This window comes from Nuphar pumila, chromosome 1 (assembly GCF_984573655.1).
Source record: "Nuphar pumila chromosome 1, dmNupPumi1.hap1.1, whole genome shotgun sequence".
NCBI lineage: Eukaryota > Viridiplantae > Streptophyta > Magnoliopsida > Nymphaeales > Nymphaeaceae > Nuphar > Nuphar pumila.
In genome coordinates, this window is record NC_143249.1 from 154277967 (window position 1) to 154296592 (window position 18626).

The 18626-nt window shown below is 34.5% G+C and overlaps 1 protein-coding gene across 4 annotated transcripts in view; it reads right to left on the reverse strand.

The window, feature by feature from the left end:
- LOC149849234 (adenine phosphoribosyltransferase 1-like) overlaps window positions 1–18626 on the reverse strand; it is a 66222-nt gene that overhangs the window by 23772 nt on the left and 23824 nt on the right. For 3 of the 4 annotated variants that reach the window (XR_016430769.1, XR_016430768.1, XM_089999046.1), the window contains exons 4-6: window positions 5092–5241; window positions 2231–2289; window positions 1649–1719 (exon numbers count right to left, since the gene is read on the reverse strand). Coding sequence is in view for 2 of the 4 variants with exons in the window: in XM_089999046.1 (XP_089855172.1) it covers window positions 1669–1719; window positions 2231–2289; window positions 5092–5241 (260 nt within the window). In the remaining 2 variants the exon portion in view is untranslated. Of the gene's footprint in view, window positions 1–1333; window positions 1720–2230; window positions 2290–5091; window positions 5242–18626 lie in introns of those variants that run through there. The other variant, XM_089999038.1, reaches the window with a different exon arrangement.

The window sequence follows — 18626 nt, forward strand, 5'->3', positions numbered from 1 at the left end:
AAACTTTGCATATATAGGAGAAAAATCACATATATACGAGAAACTTCACATATATATATAGGAAGAAAAACACATATATAGGAGAAAAATCACATATATTTAGAAAAAAAATCACATATATTTTCTATAGAACAGTCTTTGTTCTCAGTTTTGTGTTTCTCTGATCCGACATTGAAAATTTATGTTTTTACAGCCGTTAAAAATCTGAGACAGATGCTTATAATTTTTTTGTTTTGAGTCAAAGCCGAAAACCTATCTAGAGTTCCCGTTTTTTAGTTCTAAAACCAGAATAGAAGCATGATCTGCATACTAGAATAGTTGAATTGTCTATCTTCTAGAGAACGCTTTTCCCTAATCGCTCATCAAATCAAAGTGATCTTGCTGGCATTGAAAAGCTAACATCCTGATCTATTTTTTTTTTCTCGATTTTCAATGCAGGTGACCAAAAAATAGCATAGAACAAACAGAAAATGCACAACCGTGCATGTTCCAGTCTCCAGAACATGCTTCTATTTCAGTTTTAGAACTCATAAACAAGAACCTTAGAAGGGTTTGCAATTCTGACTCAACAGAAAAGTTACATGCATATGTTTGAGCTTTTCAACGATTATAAAAATGCAAGTTTTCGACGTTGAAAAAAAGTCACATATTTGAAAGAAAATTCACATATGTTATTTAGGAAGTCCGCATATGCGAAGGGTAAAAAGGATTTTTTAAAACCGGATATTTGCAATTTTGAACATGGAGAGAATTATGAAAATTATGGGGTATTTCGAAAAATGTGTCAAATTAGCCATATCATTTTCCGTATAATTATTATGATATAGGAGTTTACACATTGCATGAAAAAATAAATATAAGTATCTACATAGGGCTGAGAAATGAGATGAGCCGCCCATGGCTCAGCTTGTTGAAACTTGTAAAATAGGCTGAACAAGCTGAACATGAACGGGTGCAATAAATATGTTTTACATATATTTTATATCATAGTGTAAATGATTGAAGTATTTAACTTGTAAGCAAGCAATAAATTTAGAGTTCAAATCCTACTGATTACCTTTAAAACAGTGTATTTACTTTGTAAATGAGCCAGTTTGAGCTTGGCTCAGTAGGTTAATAGTAGAAATTTGATTATTTTAATTTAAAATTGTATTATGGTAAATGAGCCAGTTCAAACTTGACTTATTTAAACCAGGCTCGCACTGAGTTCAAGCTTGGTTCGATTTGCCACAAGAATGATTATGAGCTTGAACAACATCTGTTCGTTATATACAGTTCATTTACCAGCCCTACTCATCATCGCCTCAAGCAGGGTAGACATGCCCAACAAACATTTGGATATTAAGATTCAATTTTATTGCTAAAAAACAAAGAAAAGTAGGCTGGCAATAAAATTTCTTGCAAAGCATATTGGTACAGTTTGATCACATGCAATTGCAAGAAACAGAACAGTCTAGAAATATTTAAAGACAAATTACATACCAACATACTAACACATCATTTTCCATGACATGATAGATTATTAGTTGACAAATCCAATACAGGAAATATAGCTTGAGAAATCAAGATAAAGTCCCTTGAGTCTCTAGAGACTTTTGAGCATGGAAGAATAGCTTTGGAGATTGCTAAGTCAAAAGTGGATTCTTGCCTCGCAATGTCAACGAACTATTATTTTTCTACAAGAATGAAGAGTGGCTTGCCCTCTAACCTTTCCCTTCCCTGCAGCAGGAGAAAACACATTAGAGTGCATCCATTCTATACCGTACATAAATGGAGCAGAAGCAGATGATGAAGATGCACCATTATTCCTTTGTCATCTAGAAATGAGTTCAGTTTTCAATTTTCTTTTTCATAATTTGGTATGAATATTTGTTTTTATTTTCCTATATCAGAGAGCTGGTGCAAGCCACAAGGGAAATGCAGGAATTCTCTTAAATTAATAACTGATTATGCCTTAACAGTAAATATTCTTTTCTAAATTTAGTTTGTTAACATCTAAAATCACTTGAACAATGCGACATGCATTAATATGATTTTGTATGACACATCTTGAACATCGACTTACATATTTGATTAGTTAGGATTCATGAAATTACATGTACAATTGAATAAGGATTATAAAACTTCGTTTATCTGCTTGTTAGCTGGAATTGAAAAAAAAAAAAAAATCATGGAGCAGTGTGGAGTTGTTCACTTAGAGCAGCAAATGAAAATGATGTTGAGCACACACCTTGAGCTCTGGCAGTTCTATAACACAAGCACACTCAACCACCTTCGCACCCACACGCTCTGCAAGTGCAAAAGACTTTGTTAAATAGCATATGGTAATTATTCAAATGAATCTCAAGAAATAATCAGCAAAACTTTAGTCAACTAAAATATGCAAAGGCACTAGCTCAGTTATAATCTGTCACATGGATACGGCCATTAATAACATCCACACACAAACAGAAACATGTGGACCAGAGTTACCGGAAGCGCCTAGCTAAAAGGGGAAGCGCGCTTCCCCGAAGCGCGCTTCGGAAGCGCGAAACATCGCGCTTCCGAAGCGTGGGGGGAAGCGTCCCCCTTTTTTGGGAAGCGCGCTTCCCTTTAATGGGGGACGCGTTTCCCTTTAATGGGGGACGCGCTTCCCTTTAATGGGAAGCGCGCTTCCCCCACGCTTCCCCAACGCTTCCCCCACGCTTCCCCCACGCTTCCCCCTCGCTTCCCCTGTTTTTTCAAATTTTTTGTATTTTTTATTTTTTACTTTTTATTTTTTTCGCTTCCCCCTCGCTTCCGAGACGCTTCCTGGGTCGCTTCCGAGACGCTTCCTAGGTCGCTTCCGAGACGCTTCCCGAATCGCTCCTAAGTGGTCCCACGCTTCCCCGCTTCCTAAAATTTTGAAAGTGCCTCGCTTCCCGCTCCCGCTTCCCGTATCGCTTCCCGCTCCCGCTTCCTCAACTGGCAACCATGATGTGGACTCACGATGTGCACAGGCACTAGAAAAAACACTAATCAATACCCCTCATTTTTTATCATAGGATATCTTATTCTGCTTTTGTTTGATAGTATATTGATCAAAGAGATAATATAAAGGCTGTAAACTGAAATGGAAGTCAGCTTGAACAATTTTTTAAATTATATCTTCTTTCAGAATTTGTACTACTTTCTGGGGTTAGCAGTTGCTTACTCTCCTAAAGATATTTATGCTTTCAAGTGGCATGTGGATCAGGCCTGCCCTCTAGATTCCACATATGTTGATGACCAAGAAGTTTATCACTTAAATTTCAAGACTCAATCATGAACTCTCAGATCCTACGCACCGTATCAGATGTCAGGGTGCTTAACATAAAGGTTGTTGGGCTAATTCATATATACTCCATGATCAGTTTGACTTGTTATAGCAGATCAGACTCGAATATATTTGTGAGGAACCGGGAGGAGTCCCTTTCATTCTTCACCTTTACCAGTATGGTTGAATTTAAATCATGCCAGAAATCATGTGGATATTTTTCTCTAACATCATTTTGTGATTTCTTAGGTAACTGCTATTTCTTAAACCAAAAAAGCAAGTGTGAGACCTCGTTTTTCTGTTTTTAGAAAAAGCCAATCACAAGGCCATGGCTCAGGTAGCAAGGCAGACTGTTTTTGCTCCTGTTTCCAGATATAATTGGGTGTTTTATGTAAAACACCCGATCATAGTTACTGATATCACCAATATTTTGAAAATATCGTGATATTATCCCCCATTTCCAGGTAAAACAATAGTATCAGCAAAAATATCGTGATATTTAAAAAACAAAATTGCCAAAATATAAATATTGTGTTCATATCGAAATATATGATGAACATTTTCTTATTTTTAAATATTTTAAGTCTATTTTTTCTTTCTTTGGGTTTCTTTTGTATTTTAAGAATTTTTTTACTTGTTTCTATATATTTTAGCAAGAAAATTAATAAAAAACCTTTATTTCTTATGATCTTTTATTATTTTCATGTTTATTAAAAATTTTAGAATTCTGAGATTTTCCCAAGAAAACCCAAATTTTGAAACAAAAACACCAAGAAAAACGCTCAGAAAGAAATTTCCAAGACCAATACCAGTGACTATGCACTGGATACATTATTAAAATAACAGGGCTGTTATATTGCACAGAATCTTGAATTTCTTGAGAGTACAAGGTAAATTGAGTAAACAACCAGTTCAATGCTGATGATGGAAGTATTTTTTTGCTTAAGAGGAGATGATTCTGGCAGTTTGTTGACTTCATAAAGTCTCAGACAAATTGTTTGACATCAATTGCTGCTTAGTGATCGCTCCATGTAAAATGAAATGACAAAAATACAAGAACACAAGTACAATAGGCAATATGCCAAGAACACAAACCACTATTGGCAATACAAAAGCCAATATAGGCTTATACAAAAGCCACTAAAGGGCAATACAAGGCACTAAGGCACAAAGGAGAGAACAATCATAAAAAAATATATGTTTTTATTCATAAGAGACCTCACAATGAGTGAGTTTACAAAGAGGATTCATCCCCTATTTATACAATACAAATGGGCTGGTTCCAGCCGTTGGGAGTGCCCAATGGCTAGTCCAACCGTTGGGCACTCCCAACGGCTTGTTCAACAGCCACAATCAATCAAAAAATAAAAAGAAGGTAAAATAAAAAAACATAAATAAAAATATAATATTATATACATCATTATTATTATATATATATATATATATTAGTTAAGTAGTATGGTACATACTAATTAATATATATATACACACATATATATAATAACATATATAATTGTTACATATATTTTAACACCATGGCCATTCTTTATTATCATGAGTTTGAGGAAAGTGCTAAATGCGTATAATGAACCTTTGTGATGTATTCTGAGGGTATATTGTTTTTTTCTACTTTTTTGCACTCTTTCACTGACTTGTAACTAATGCACATATATATGCACCTCACAAGCACATATGCAAAGGAAGCGAAAACAAGACAAGATTGTAAAAGTGATCACCACAGTCCTCTTGAGAGAAGCAAGTACACAAGCATCCACATATTCTGGGACAGAGAAGATAGGGAGTTCATGGATTATTACCTAGTAACTTGATAGCAGCACATAGGGTCCCTCCAGTTGCAACAAGATCATCAATTACAATTGCACATTCTCCTGGATGAACAGCTCCTACATGCATCTCTATGCGGTCTGTTCCATATTCTAAAGTATACTCCTCCGATATGACCTCACCTATCAAAGCCACAAATAATAGTATGCACCATGAGAATGAAAACATCAAAGGAAATCATTGCCTAAGAAGGTTCAGCTCAAACATCCAAGAAAATAAGCATGCAACAATATGTACAATGCTTTGTATAGGTCTGAGGGATTTTTATATACAGCAATTGCATAGAATGCACTATCAATTTAGTTTCACATAACACCCTGTAAAAAACTAGCTTTCTGGATAATATGCTTGATAGTTAAGATAATTAGGCAGACCAACATTGTCTCACTGGATGCACAAAAATACTAGAGTTAATAAAAAGATGTCAAAGACATTTACTTAACTAAATTACTTATCACAAATATAAGTTCATATTGGTCACTTCTGCTCCCTGTGCATTGATCAAATATTGATTGGATCATAAATTGGATAAAATGGGTCGAGCCAAGTACAAAATACAATTGACCTGTACCCAGCACTGTTAAGTTATATATATATATATATATATATATATATATATATATATATATATATATATATATATATATATATATATATATATATATATATATATATATATATATATATTATTTATAACGATGTAACAGGCAAATATCCTCTAGGGGTATTTTCATCTTTTCACTAGTCATGTAATAGGTTGTGCACATTAGGGGCAAAGTAGTCTTGTAATTATTTTTTGTACAAACTAAATATTTAGTTTGTAGTTGAGGGCATAGTGGTCAAAGCCACATAGAATTGTTGGGACCTCCCCAACGGCTCCATTTCTAGCCGTTGGGGAGTGTCCCAAGGGCTCTATGGCTCCTTTGTGTGTATAAATAGGGGTGTTCCCCCTCCTTGTAACTCAATGCTTCTCTTAAGCATTTATGCTCAACAAAGATAAATATTTTTATATTTTGTGTTTTTCTATTTAGTTTCTTAATGTGATATATGCACTTAGTGCTTGTGTTATTGCCCCTTGATGGCTATTGTTTTGTCTTATAGTGGACTTGTGCGTATGCACATTGTTATTGTGATTTTGTAGGCCCTTAGTGGCATTGATTTGTGCTTATGCACTTTTGTGATCGTGATCTCGTAAAGCCCTTAGTGGCATTGTTTTTGTATTTTTTGTTATTTCATTACATGGTATCAGAGCCAAGAATTTCTTCTTGGTATTTTTCCTCTTTTGGGTCTTAGGATTCTTTGGTTCAAGTTTGTGTTTCGTGAAGGATTCATGATCGTTGTGTGGCTTGGATTCAATGGAAAACTAGACCCGGTATGTATCCTATATCTTTAAGTACTTCTTGTGTTATCTTTTTCATGCATTATGCATGAGGAAGCATTTATTTTCTTTAATCTTTAGCTATATATATATATATTTGTTTTTTTATTATTAAAACAAAAAGGCTTTGATGTTTTTTTTTTATTGTTGTTGGACTTGTTCTTATAAGGTTTATTTGTTTAAACTTGTAAAATTAGATATATGTATGTTTTTTTTAAATCATGTTTGAATCTTAATTTTTCAAAAACTTGCTTTATTTGATATATATACAATTTTGTATGCTTGAGCATTTCTTAGCTTTTGTTCTATTATTGAACTTTGTTTTGTTCTTTCTTGAAAATTTGTCATATATTTTAAAATAATTTGAGAAATTTTAAGATAATGGTGTTGTGTGTATTTCATAAGTATGATCTTATGAAATTTTGCTTAAACTTGTTTTTAATTTTTCTCTTTAGTCTTGGTGTATTAAAAGTAGCATGTGAAGTGTTACAATCTACAACAACAAACAACAACAACTACGCCTTCATCCCAAAACAATTGGGGTCGGCGATATGAACCAAAAAAGAAAATCATTCTGGGTCTTCCACATGAATCCTTCTCCTCCAATCATTTATATCCAATGTCATGTCCTCGGTGAGGTTCAAAGCATTCATATCCTTTCCTATCATCTCCATCCAAGTCTTCTTAGGCCTACCCCGACCTCTTTTAACTAATATATTTTCCCATTTCTCCATCCTTCTAACTGGAGCATCATTAGGCCTTCGCCGAATATGTCCAAACCACCGTAAACGATTCTCTCTTATCTTATTTTCAATGGATGCAACGCCCACCTTCTTACGTATCTCCTCATTTCGAATCTTATCTTTTATTGTATTTCCACACATCCATCTAAGCATACACATCGCAGCTATGCTCATTTTTTGAATGTGATGTCTCTTGGCAGCCCAACATTCTGTACCATATAGTAAAGCGGGCCTAATTGTCGTCCTATAAAACTTTCCCTTCAACCGCAATGGCATTCTACGATCGCACAACACTCTAGTTGCACTTTTCTATTTCATCCACCCAACCTTTATCCTATGATTTACATCTCCATCAATTTCTCCATACTTTTGAATGATAAATCTCAAATATTTGAAACAGTTGTCCACCGGTATTTCTTGCTCACCAAGCTTCACTACACTCCCATCACTACTTCGTTGCTTACTAAACCGACATTCCATATATTTTGTCTTATTCTTACTCAACTAGCTTATGAAAAAAAAAATTATTTGATCCTTATGCACTTATGATTGCCTTACATGATGAATAAGATTGTTTATTCATGCATAAGATATTGAGCATAATTTCTTATGGGAAGTCATTCACTTTAATAAATGTCTTTTATGGCCCTTTTATGGGACAATAGTTATGATATTGGGTATTTGTCTTGTTGGTTTTTTTTGTGTCTCATAGCTCTTTAATGAACATTATCTTACATATTTTGCATGGGATTTAAATATTATGTTTATATTGAATACTTAGTTTTTAATAACATATTAAGTTAAGAATTATGAGAAATTTCTTTATGTTTTCCCTTTGTGGGTCCACTTAGATCTTTGGTGGACATGTGTCCATGAATAAAGACTCTTGATTCACTGCATACTTGTTTATAAAAATATAATTTTTTATATTGTGCCCTTAGTGCCTTAAATCTATCACTTACATATATGCTTAAATTTGTTTCTATGCATGTCTTTTGTATAAGATATGTGAGTTTAAGTTATTTAGATTATTGCATATACATGATCTCTTTGTAAGTATCCATGATTAGTTGTACTTCTGTATGCACTTAGTTTTTTATATGGTTCTTTGAGAATCTCTATATATGGTTTGGTCATCTTTAATGATATATGGCATTAATTGTCTCATAGTAGACTTGCAATCTAGATTAAACTATCTTTCTATATAGTTTGCTTATATTAACGATGTATATGATTGCATCAATTGACATCTTGTTGTGCATATGATTGTACTATATTCAGTCTAAGTTTTCCATCTACCATTATCAGATTTGATTTGAAACTTTGCTTTTTTCAAATTGATTATTATATTTAAACTCACTTATTTGAAAAATGATTTTCGTGAGTATTTATTGCCTTTTTATGGCATTTGTTGTGTCCATCACAGAATTTTATATGATGCATCATTTCTCTTGGCCTTATTATTTTTTAATCAGAGTTTGTTTGTGGGGGTGAGTTGTGTGCACCTCGGTTATGTCTGTTTAGATTGTCAACTTATAGTTTGGCTCTAACTAACAGTTGTATGATCTCTGATTTTATGAGTGTGTTGTATCACTCATTTGTTTTGGCCATTATTATGTTGGATGCTCATAATTATGTTTATTTATGATAACTATTTATTTTTTAAACCATGGTGTTTCATTATATGTAGACAAGAGATTTTTGTTCACACCTCCATGTGTGTTTTTATCCCATTGTTGGCATTGTGATTATACTCTTGATCTACTCGCTGATACACTTGATTTTTTAGTGTTATTATATGTAGACAAGAGATGATTATTTATACCTTCGTGTTTGATTTTATCCCATTGCTCTTGTTCTAGTCGTTGATATATTTGTTTTGAGTGTCATTATATATAGACAAGAGATATTTATACACACCTTCGTGTGTGTCTTTGGTCTTTTAGTAACTATGCTCTTGTTCTAGTCACTAATACACTTGATTTTTGAGGTTTGGAGGCCTAGTGAAGTGATTGCTTGTGGTGGTCAAACTATTGTTGAAGTTTACAAAATATCACTTATTCATATTTGTGAGAATTTAATTCTCTTCATATTTTTCGTAAATTGGTGTTGATTTGCAAATATTATTCTCTCTGTTATGTGAGATTTTTAAAATCTCTCATTGAAATTTCTAAACTTTTACTATTTGTTTTTATGGAAGATGTTTAAGGATAAAAACTTAAGCACTTTTGCATGCTTATGATAATGTTATTCTTTATATTATGAGCCTTCTTGTATACGCCCCTTTGTGGGTTTTGTGAGTGAGTTCCTTAAGTAAACACTTTGTGTGTTGTTCTCTTGATATTGATGGGCACTTTGATTCATAATTGAAGGCTACTTGATTCTTTACATTAAATTCATGCATGTTATGTGCATTTTATTGATAAAAATAATTATCTTTTTATTACCATTTCATGTGCATTAAATATGCTTTAATCACATGATGCATATATGTGTGTATTTCATATTAATTAGCTTGGTTCAGATAATTGTGTGCATGAATTTAATTAGCTCTTCTTTTTTATTATATGCATGATTAAAAAGCTTAGGGTATTATTTATGCATAATTGTTTCTCTTCTTGATGATTCATATGTCCGTTAATGATCAAATTTTCTTATGAACAATGTTATGTCTTCTTGAAAAATGTTGATTTTAATGTTATGGTTTAATTTCATAAAAATTTATCCTTGAGGAATACTCCTCTTATCTTTCTTAATGATTATCTAATGTTTCTAAAAAAAAAATTGTTACTACTTTATTTGAAAATTTCTACCTAAGTGTTATTCTTGTTTTCAAAATATATTGGTTTTAAAACTTTATAACTATTGGGTTAGGATATTTTACTTGTGTAGTTCGATTTTTTTTTTTGTTCTCTCTCCAGGTTCTTAAAGATGCAATGGATTAAGAAAAGATATTTTCGATGCATCATGGTATGAAGATCGAGCCGATAAAGGCGTTTGGGGATGATCACCAATAAAGACATTTGAAGTCTTGTATTTGCTGAATTCTCTATGTGATAAAGATGGAGAGTTCCCTTAAAGACACTTGAAGACTTGAGTCCTGTTAAAAGTTGTAATCTCATAGACAATCTCATATATAAATATCCTATCATATGTAATCTTTTATTTGTTTTCTAGTTTAGTTACATTAGAACAACTAGTTACATTTATTTTTTTGGTTTTTGGACTAATGTAAGCTGCAAAAATACGTTGTTAGCATGCATTTAAACGAATAAAGACAGGGAGAAGACTCGGCTTATCCGAAATATGAGGCAGGGCCAACAATCCCTGCTGACTTGAAACGGAACGGGGCAAGAGTTGATGGATCCTACTAGCTCGTAAAAGAGGAGGGGTAAGGGCTTACCCTTGCCAGAATAATAAAAACAAAGGGCAGGGGTATCGGTCCCTGCCGAAAACCAAGGAGAGGGGCAGGGGCCGATGGCCCCCTGCCAAACATAGGAGAAGGAAGAGAGGGAGCGCAAGGGCCAAAGGCCCCCTGCGGCTTTCAAAAGAGGAGGCAGGGGCCAATGGCCCCTGTCGGTCATTGAGAAAAAGGGCAGGGGCCATCGGCCCCTACTGGACTTAAAAGAGGAGGGGGGCCAATGGCCAAAGGCTCCTATCGACCTCGACAATTATCGAGGCAAGGGCCAGGGGCCCCTGTCGATGCTTTGGAAAAATAAGCAGGGGCCCTTTGGCCCCTACCTACAGCTGACGGGAAAGGAGGCAGCGAGAGGGAGGGGACTCACCTGAGGTTGCCGGAGAGGGAGAGCCGAGCGAGAGGGGAGGAAGCGGGAGTCGGGGAGGAAGGGTTCGAATGCCTCTCCCTCTCCCTCCCTCGCCCTTTTATAACGACACAAGGGGCGGGCGGCCCCCTATGTGTCGCACACGGCCAACCCCTGAAAGCCCTTTCAATGGGCAGAGTTGGCTCAGGTATGGATGGTCCAGACCCGACCCGGGTCGTTTTTTTTTTTTACATAGGGACCCAGTAATAAAATACAAATTGTGTGCTAAGCTACCCTGGGAACCTAGCTTGACCTCGGGGATTGTACCCGTTTGATGTATTTGCGGGCAATGATAATTAAAAAAAGAAACTTAAAGTTGTATGCATTTAATAGGGCATGTATATGGAAAAAGGGAAACTTAAATGAAAGATAACAAAAGGATTCATGCATTGCACAGAAATCATGCATTTTCCTACTATGCATTAGATCATGCATGTTTTAATTGTTCCCTCAATTATTTCATGATGATGAGTATGTGATGTTTACTTCCTATTGCATGTAAGAGTTTGTGATTTGTTATTGCTTTAAAGTTTTTGCATGCTTAGTACTTAAAACTGTTGCATGAAAAATTTCTTAAATGCTATAAACTATCATATGTGTATTTCCCTCAAATGTTGCATGATATTTTATCTTAACCATTTATCTCACCTGTTTCACTAAAAAGTAGTTGTGCTCAGGATTTCGATTCTGACACTCTACTTCATTGGTTTTTCATAGGAACAGATGATCAGTGAAGTCGCCAGCTATTGAGAGGGCACGAGAGTCACACTTGGTTCTTGACAGCTTCACTAGTAGACAGAGTGACTCTTTTTTTTTGTCTTTTAGTTCTACTGTCATTTTCAGTTCTTTTGTTTCAGTCAGTTGCTATTTTAATTTCTATTGAGTAGAACATTGTCTCTGGAATTGATTCTTAATTCATAAATAAATATGTTTATTTTGGTTCTTATGGATGATAATTGTAAGTCCCTTTGTGATGTTTGACTATCTAGTTGGAATTGGAACTGTAAGAACCCTAGGTCTCTGAGAATTTTTCCGCACTGGTTTAAAAAAAAATCCGCATTTTCAGGGGGTATGAGTTGGGGTCGTTACACTTGTGGTAAAATATCCTTTCACTTTTTTTTCTCTTTATACTCTTACCTACTTCACCAAAAATTGCAAAATGGATGACAATAATAATGTCACCATTATGCCCATCAAACTAAATGATTCCAACTATGTCACATGGGCTTCAATCATAAAGCATCTTATATGGGGGAAGGGTTTATGGGGATTAGTAGATGGAACCGATGAGGAACCTACTCTAATCCTTATAAAGGTTGAAGGGGAAAGGGAAATACCTCTTACGGGGTTAGAAAAAGTTAAGGCCATAGCCACTTACGAGAAAGTGGAAAAAATGGCGTAAGGAACATCCCAAGATCATGTCTTGGCTTATTTCAAGTGTTGATATAAAGAAATGCTCAAGTTTAGCAAAATTTGAGCATGCAAATGAAGCATGGGACTATCTTAAGAGAATGTATTCTCTTAAAGATATTGCACATGTGTGTAACCTTCAAAATAAAGTAAGAAATATGGTTCAAGGGGACAAGAGTATTAGGGAGTATTATAATGGCTTGTCGAAATTATGGGAAGAATTAGCTCTTCTTGAACCAAAGTGGCATTGTCCACATGATATTGAACTCCGCCAAAACCAAATCAATGCAGAACATTTCTTTCAGTTTATTAGTTGATTGAGACCGGAATTTGAATCCACTAAGTCTATTCTTCTTCATCGTGGAAAAGTACCATCAATTGAAGATAAAATAGAGGAATTGAGTATGGAAGAGAATAGACTAAAAGGTAGAATTGCTAAAAGCGGTGACGACTCAGTTCTAGCCGTTTCAAAATCTGGAAACTTCATAAGAACTTATAGACCTAATTACGGAAGAGGAAATGATGATTTTGAGAAAAAGAAAATCATTTGCTACTATTGTCGTGAACCTGGACGTGTGAAAACTCACTGTCCAAAATTAAAAAGGCCCTATGAGAAGAAAGCAGCATCTGTCAGACCACCACAAGAATCGAGTGAAACTTCTATTGGAAGTATGTCTCTCGCTCAATTGGTAGAAGCACTTGGACCTCTACTCAAAGGAGCATCTTCATCTACGGGAGGAGCATCTTTATCTACGGGAGCTGCAGCCTCCTTCGTGAGCACCTCCGATCCAGGTAAAACTCTATGGCTTCTTGATTCAGGTGCTTCTTTCCACATGACTCCAAATATTGATATATTATCTGAATGTCATAACTCAAAAGGATCAAATGTTTTTACTGCCGAGGAACATCACTAAAAATTAAAGCAATAGGAAATTTTGAAAAGGTTTCTCAAAATTCAAAAGGATTTCATGTTCCACAAATTAGATATATTCCCAAATTAAATCTCAATCTCTTGTCTCTTTCTCAACTATATGACCGTGGATATAACGTTTTCTTCTCTTCTCGTGATTGTCGAGTGCAGGATCGTCAGTCAGAGAAGTTGATTGGGGAAGGCCATAGAGAAGAAAGCCTATACTACATGGATTTTTTGAAAATTCTCAAAAATACTTTTTGTTTTAATGTTCAGAAAATGAACTTAAATATATGGCACAGGAGACTTGGTCATCCTAGCATATCCAAGCTTCATCTGTTTCCAAATATAGAAAACTTTTGTAATTCTAAAACATTCAAGTGTGAAGAATGTATCTTGGGAAAAATGAAGAGATTACCTTTTCAAGAAAGAAATTTTGTTTCATCTCGGCTTTTTGAGTTAGTGCATTCAGATGTATAGGGTCCTGCACCGGTTATGTCCAAAGGAGGTTTTTCATATTATGTCATTTTTGTAAATGATTTTACAAGGCATACTTGAATTTACTTTCTCAAAAAATAAATCCGAAGTATTTTTTCATTTCCAAATATTTTATAAACTAGTCAAGAATCAATTCAAGAATGATATCTCTATCTTTCACACTGATTCAGGAGAGTTTTTATCAAAAGAATTTAATGATTACCTAAAATTACATGGAATCTCACATCAAAAATCATGTTCATATACCCCTCAACAAAATGGTCTAGCAGAAAAGAAACATAGGCATATCATAGAAATAACAAGAACCCTATTCATTACTCATCTAGTACCTAAAAAATTTTGGGCCGAAGCCGCTCTAACTGCAGTATATCTCATTAATAGAATGCCATCATCTTTATTAAGCAACATTTCACCTATTGAAAAACTCTTCAAACAAACCCCAAATTACTCAAGGCTAAGGGTATTTGGTTGTAAATGTTTTGTTTTTTCCAACAAAAATGACAAACTCTCACCTCGTGCTATTCCATGTGTATTTCTTAGTTATGCAAGCGATCAGAAAGGCTATGGATGCCTTGATCTTAAAACTAGAAAACTATGTGTCACGAAATGTATCTTTCTTAGAAAATGAAAGTTTTTTTAAAATTAAAAACTCTACAGAAGGTGATGAATACTCTTTTCTACTGGACCTAGTTCCAAAGATAAATGAGGAAGAAGTTGATTAAGAAGATCAAAATGTGGTAATCGTCTCACCCATAATGCATTCAATATTTCAGACGGGGTAATCTGGAGCAACCTTGTGCTCTAGAAAAATATACTAAAGCACAAGATCATATGGAAACTAGAAGATCATCGAGAATGTCAAAAGTACCTAAAAAAATTATATCCTATGAGTCCTTTTCACCAAAGTACCAAGCATATATCGCCCTATTACATTCCTACGTAGAACCTTCTAACTATGATATTGCAAAAGAATATCCCGAATGGGTTGAAGCCATGTCAGCAAAGTTAAGCGCCTTAGAAAAGGAAAACATGTGGACTATTCAAGATATTCCACCAGGGAAGAAACCTATAGGATGTCGCTGGGTATACAAAGTTAAAACCAAGAGTGATGGCACCCTGGAACGATTTAAGGCTCGTCTAGTGGCTAAAGGTTATTCCCAAGAATATGGAATAGACTATGATGAGACCTTCACACCAGTAGCTAGAATGACTATTGTAAGAACTTTAATTGTTATTGCCTCTGTAAAGAAATGGCATATATTTTAGATGGATGTCAAGAATGTGTTTCTTAATGGTAGTTTAACTGAAGAAGTCTACATGGAACCACCCCCTGGTATCAAGATTCCTCAAGGAAAAGCCCTTTGTTTACATAAGGCCTTATATGGACTTAAACAAGCCCCAAAGGCCTTGTATGATAAATTTAGTCAAGTTATGCTTACTTTTGGTTTTCGATTTTATCTTACTGACACTGCTTTGTTCATTAAGAAATCTAATGCAGGTATTATTATTCTTCTACTTTATATGGACGACATGATCATCACAGGAAGTGATAAACAGGGAGTTGATAACATCAAAAAAATTCTGAAGACTAATTTTGAAATGAGTGACTTGAGTTTCTTAAGATTTTTTCTTGGAATTGAAGTAGCCTATTCTCCTAAAGGTTATTTACTAACTCAATCAAAATTTGTTCTTAATATTATCAACAGGTCCGGAATCACAGATGAAAAACATGTAGACACTCCTGAGATCGTAAATAGCAAAATGAAGATGGATGATGAGAACCACTTGAGAACCCAACACCTTAAAAACAGCTTGTTGGGCATTGTCTTACATTTCCATCACTCGACCGGACATTGCACATGTTGTTCACACAGCAAGTAAATTTCAGCATGCACCCACTACTGTCCATATGGGAGTAGTATTGCGAATTATTAGATATCTTAAAACCTCTATTTATAGAGGACTTTTTTTGTCTGCTTCTTTGTCATTAGAACTAACTGCTTATACTGATGCATATTGGAGAGGTGATCCAAATGATCGACTGTCAACTACTGGGCTTTGTGTGTTTTTAGGAGAATCATTGATCTCATGGAGATGCAAGAAGCAGCAGAAAGTCTCTCTTTCATCAATAGAAGCCGAGTACAGATCCATGGCTACAACCACCATGGAAGTAGTTTAGTTGAGGCGACTGCTTCAAGATATGAGTATTGAGAGCACAAAAGCATCACGGTTATGTTGTGACAATAAAAGTTTCATTTACATTGCCAGCAATCGGATATTTCACGAACGGACAAAGCATATCGAAATGGACTGCCACTATATGCGTGAGGAATTTCTACAAGGAACCATTGAGCTTCCATATGTTTCCTCTGAATATCAATTGACGGACTTCTTTACCAAACCTCTTGTTGCTCCACGGTTTCACTTTCTTTTGGATAAACTTTCGGTTGTTTAACCGTAAGTTTGAGGGAGAGTGTTAAAAGTTGTAATCTCATAGACAATCTCATATGTAAATATCCTATCATATGTAATCTTTTATTTGTTTTCTAGTTTAGTTATATTAGGACAACTAGTTAGTTTTATTTTTTGGGTTTTTGGACTAGTGTAAGCTTATGCTTTTTGACCAAGTCAAAAAGCAAATAACTTTGGACATCCTTTAGACTTTTGCTTTTTGACTAAGTCAAAAATCAAAAGCATGTAAGAGTTGTTGGACTCTCCAATAGCTCTTTCTAGCCCCTTATTTCATGTATAAATATGGGGCCATACCCCATGCATTATGTATTCTTTTTGGAGTGGGTTTTCCCCACATGAGTGATATATTTATCCTCTTTTCCTTCTTGGTGTATATACTCTTTTGAGTATTTTTTGTGGTTCTTGTGAGTATATTGAATGAACTCTTGTGTTCATTAAGAGATCCTTTGTGAGCTTGTCTTCGGAGTTGCTTTTGAAGTTCTATTTCCTTATTGGGTTAGGATATTTTCCTTGTGTAGTTCGATGTATTTTTGTTTGTTCTCTCTACAGGTTCTTAAAGATGCAATGGATTGAGAAAAGATATTTTTGATGCATCATGGTATGAAGATGGAGCCGATAAAGGCATTTGGGGATGATCACCAATAAAGACATTTGAAGTCTTGTATTTGCAGAATTCTCTATGTGATAAAGATAGAGAGTTCCCTTAAAGACACTGGAAGACTTGAGTCCTTCCTATTGAATGATTTGAATCTTTGTTGTATTTCCAAACTTTTTGTATGTCACACCGTAAGTTTGAGGGGGAGTGTTAAGTTGTACATGTATATATATATATGTATGTATTTTCATATATATACATTTTTTTTATATTGTACATATATATATATATATATATATATATATATATATTATTTATAATGATGTAACAGGTAAATATCCTCTAAGGGTATTTTCATCTTTTCATTAGTCATGTAATAGGTTGTGCACATTAGGGGCACAGTAGTCTTGTATTTATTTTTTGTACAAACTAGATATTTAGTTTGTAGTTGAGGGCATAGTGTACAAAGCCACAACGGCTCTATTTCTAGCCATTGGGGAGTGTCCCAAGGGCTCTATGGCTCTTTTGTGTGTATAAATATGGGTGTTCCCCCTCCTTGTAGCTCAATGTTTCTCTTAAGCATTTATGCACAATAAAGATGAATATTTTTATATTTTGTGTTCTTCTGTTTAGTTCCTTAATGTGTTATATGCACTCAGTGCTTGTGTTATTGCCCTTTGATGGCTATTGTTTTGTCCTATAATGGACTTGTGCTTGTGCACAATGTTATTGTGATCTTGTAAGCCCTTAGTGTCATTGATTTGTGCTTATGCACTTTTGTGATCGTGATCTTGTAAAGCCCTTAGTGGCATTGTTTTTGTATTTTTCGTTATTTCATTACAAGCACTAGTACCCATGTCAACACAGGCATGGGGCCTGATAGAGGTATCAATGTACATACATACATACATATATATATATATCATAATCTCTAATATTGCTGATATATTGAAAATATCGTGATATTATCGGCATTTTCAGCTAGGTTGATAATATCGACAAAATATTGTAATATTTTTAAAAAATTCTTGTGTTTATATATTTTAAGTTCAGTTTTTTTTTTTGTTTCTTTTGTATTTTAAAGACTTTTAAAACTTGTTTCTTTATATTTTTTGTAAAAAAATATAGAAAATATATTATATTCCTATGTTTTTAATATTATTTGTATTTTTTCAATTTCTAAAGCTTCCGAGGTTTTCTTGAGAAAAATCAATTTTTGAAGATATCTCCAAGGAATGAGTCTTATGAACAATATGTGTATTACATTTTGTGTGATACTCCTCTATGTATTTATGTCTACAATACATTCTTTAGGGGGGTATTTTTGTACTTCTAGTAGTGTAGAGTAAATATTTTTGTCCTATAGTGGATAGGAGGGAAGTCCTCTATATATGGTTGTATTCTTTCTTTTCTCGCTTAATGAAGTTTCTCTTCTCATCTTCTTTGTTATCTCTCAAATGGTTGAAACTCTATTGCTTTGCTATAGTATTGGAGCCATACCCAACTCTAGAGAGAGGTATTTGGTGATCATCTGAAAGGAAAAAAGAAGAAACTCCATTTTGGTGTGTCGAATGTGTCTCATTTTGTGTGCCCCAAGAAGGACGTTCGTACATTTATTGCAGTTTGGTTCAATTGAGTTAGGGCTTTGCTAGATCTTGATTTTATATGATTTTTAAATCA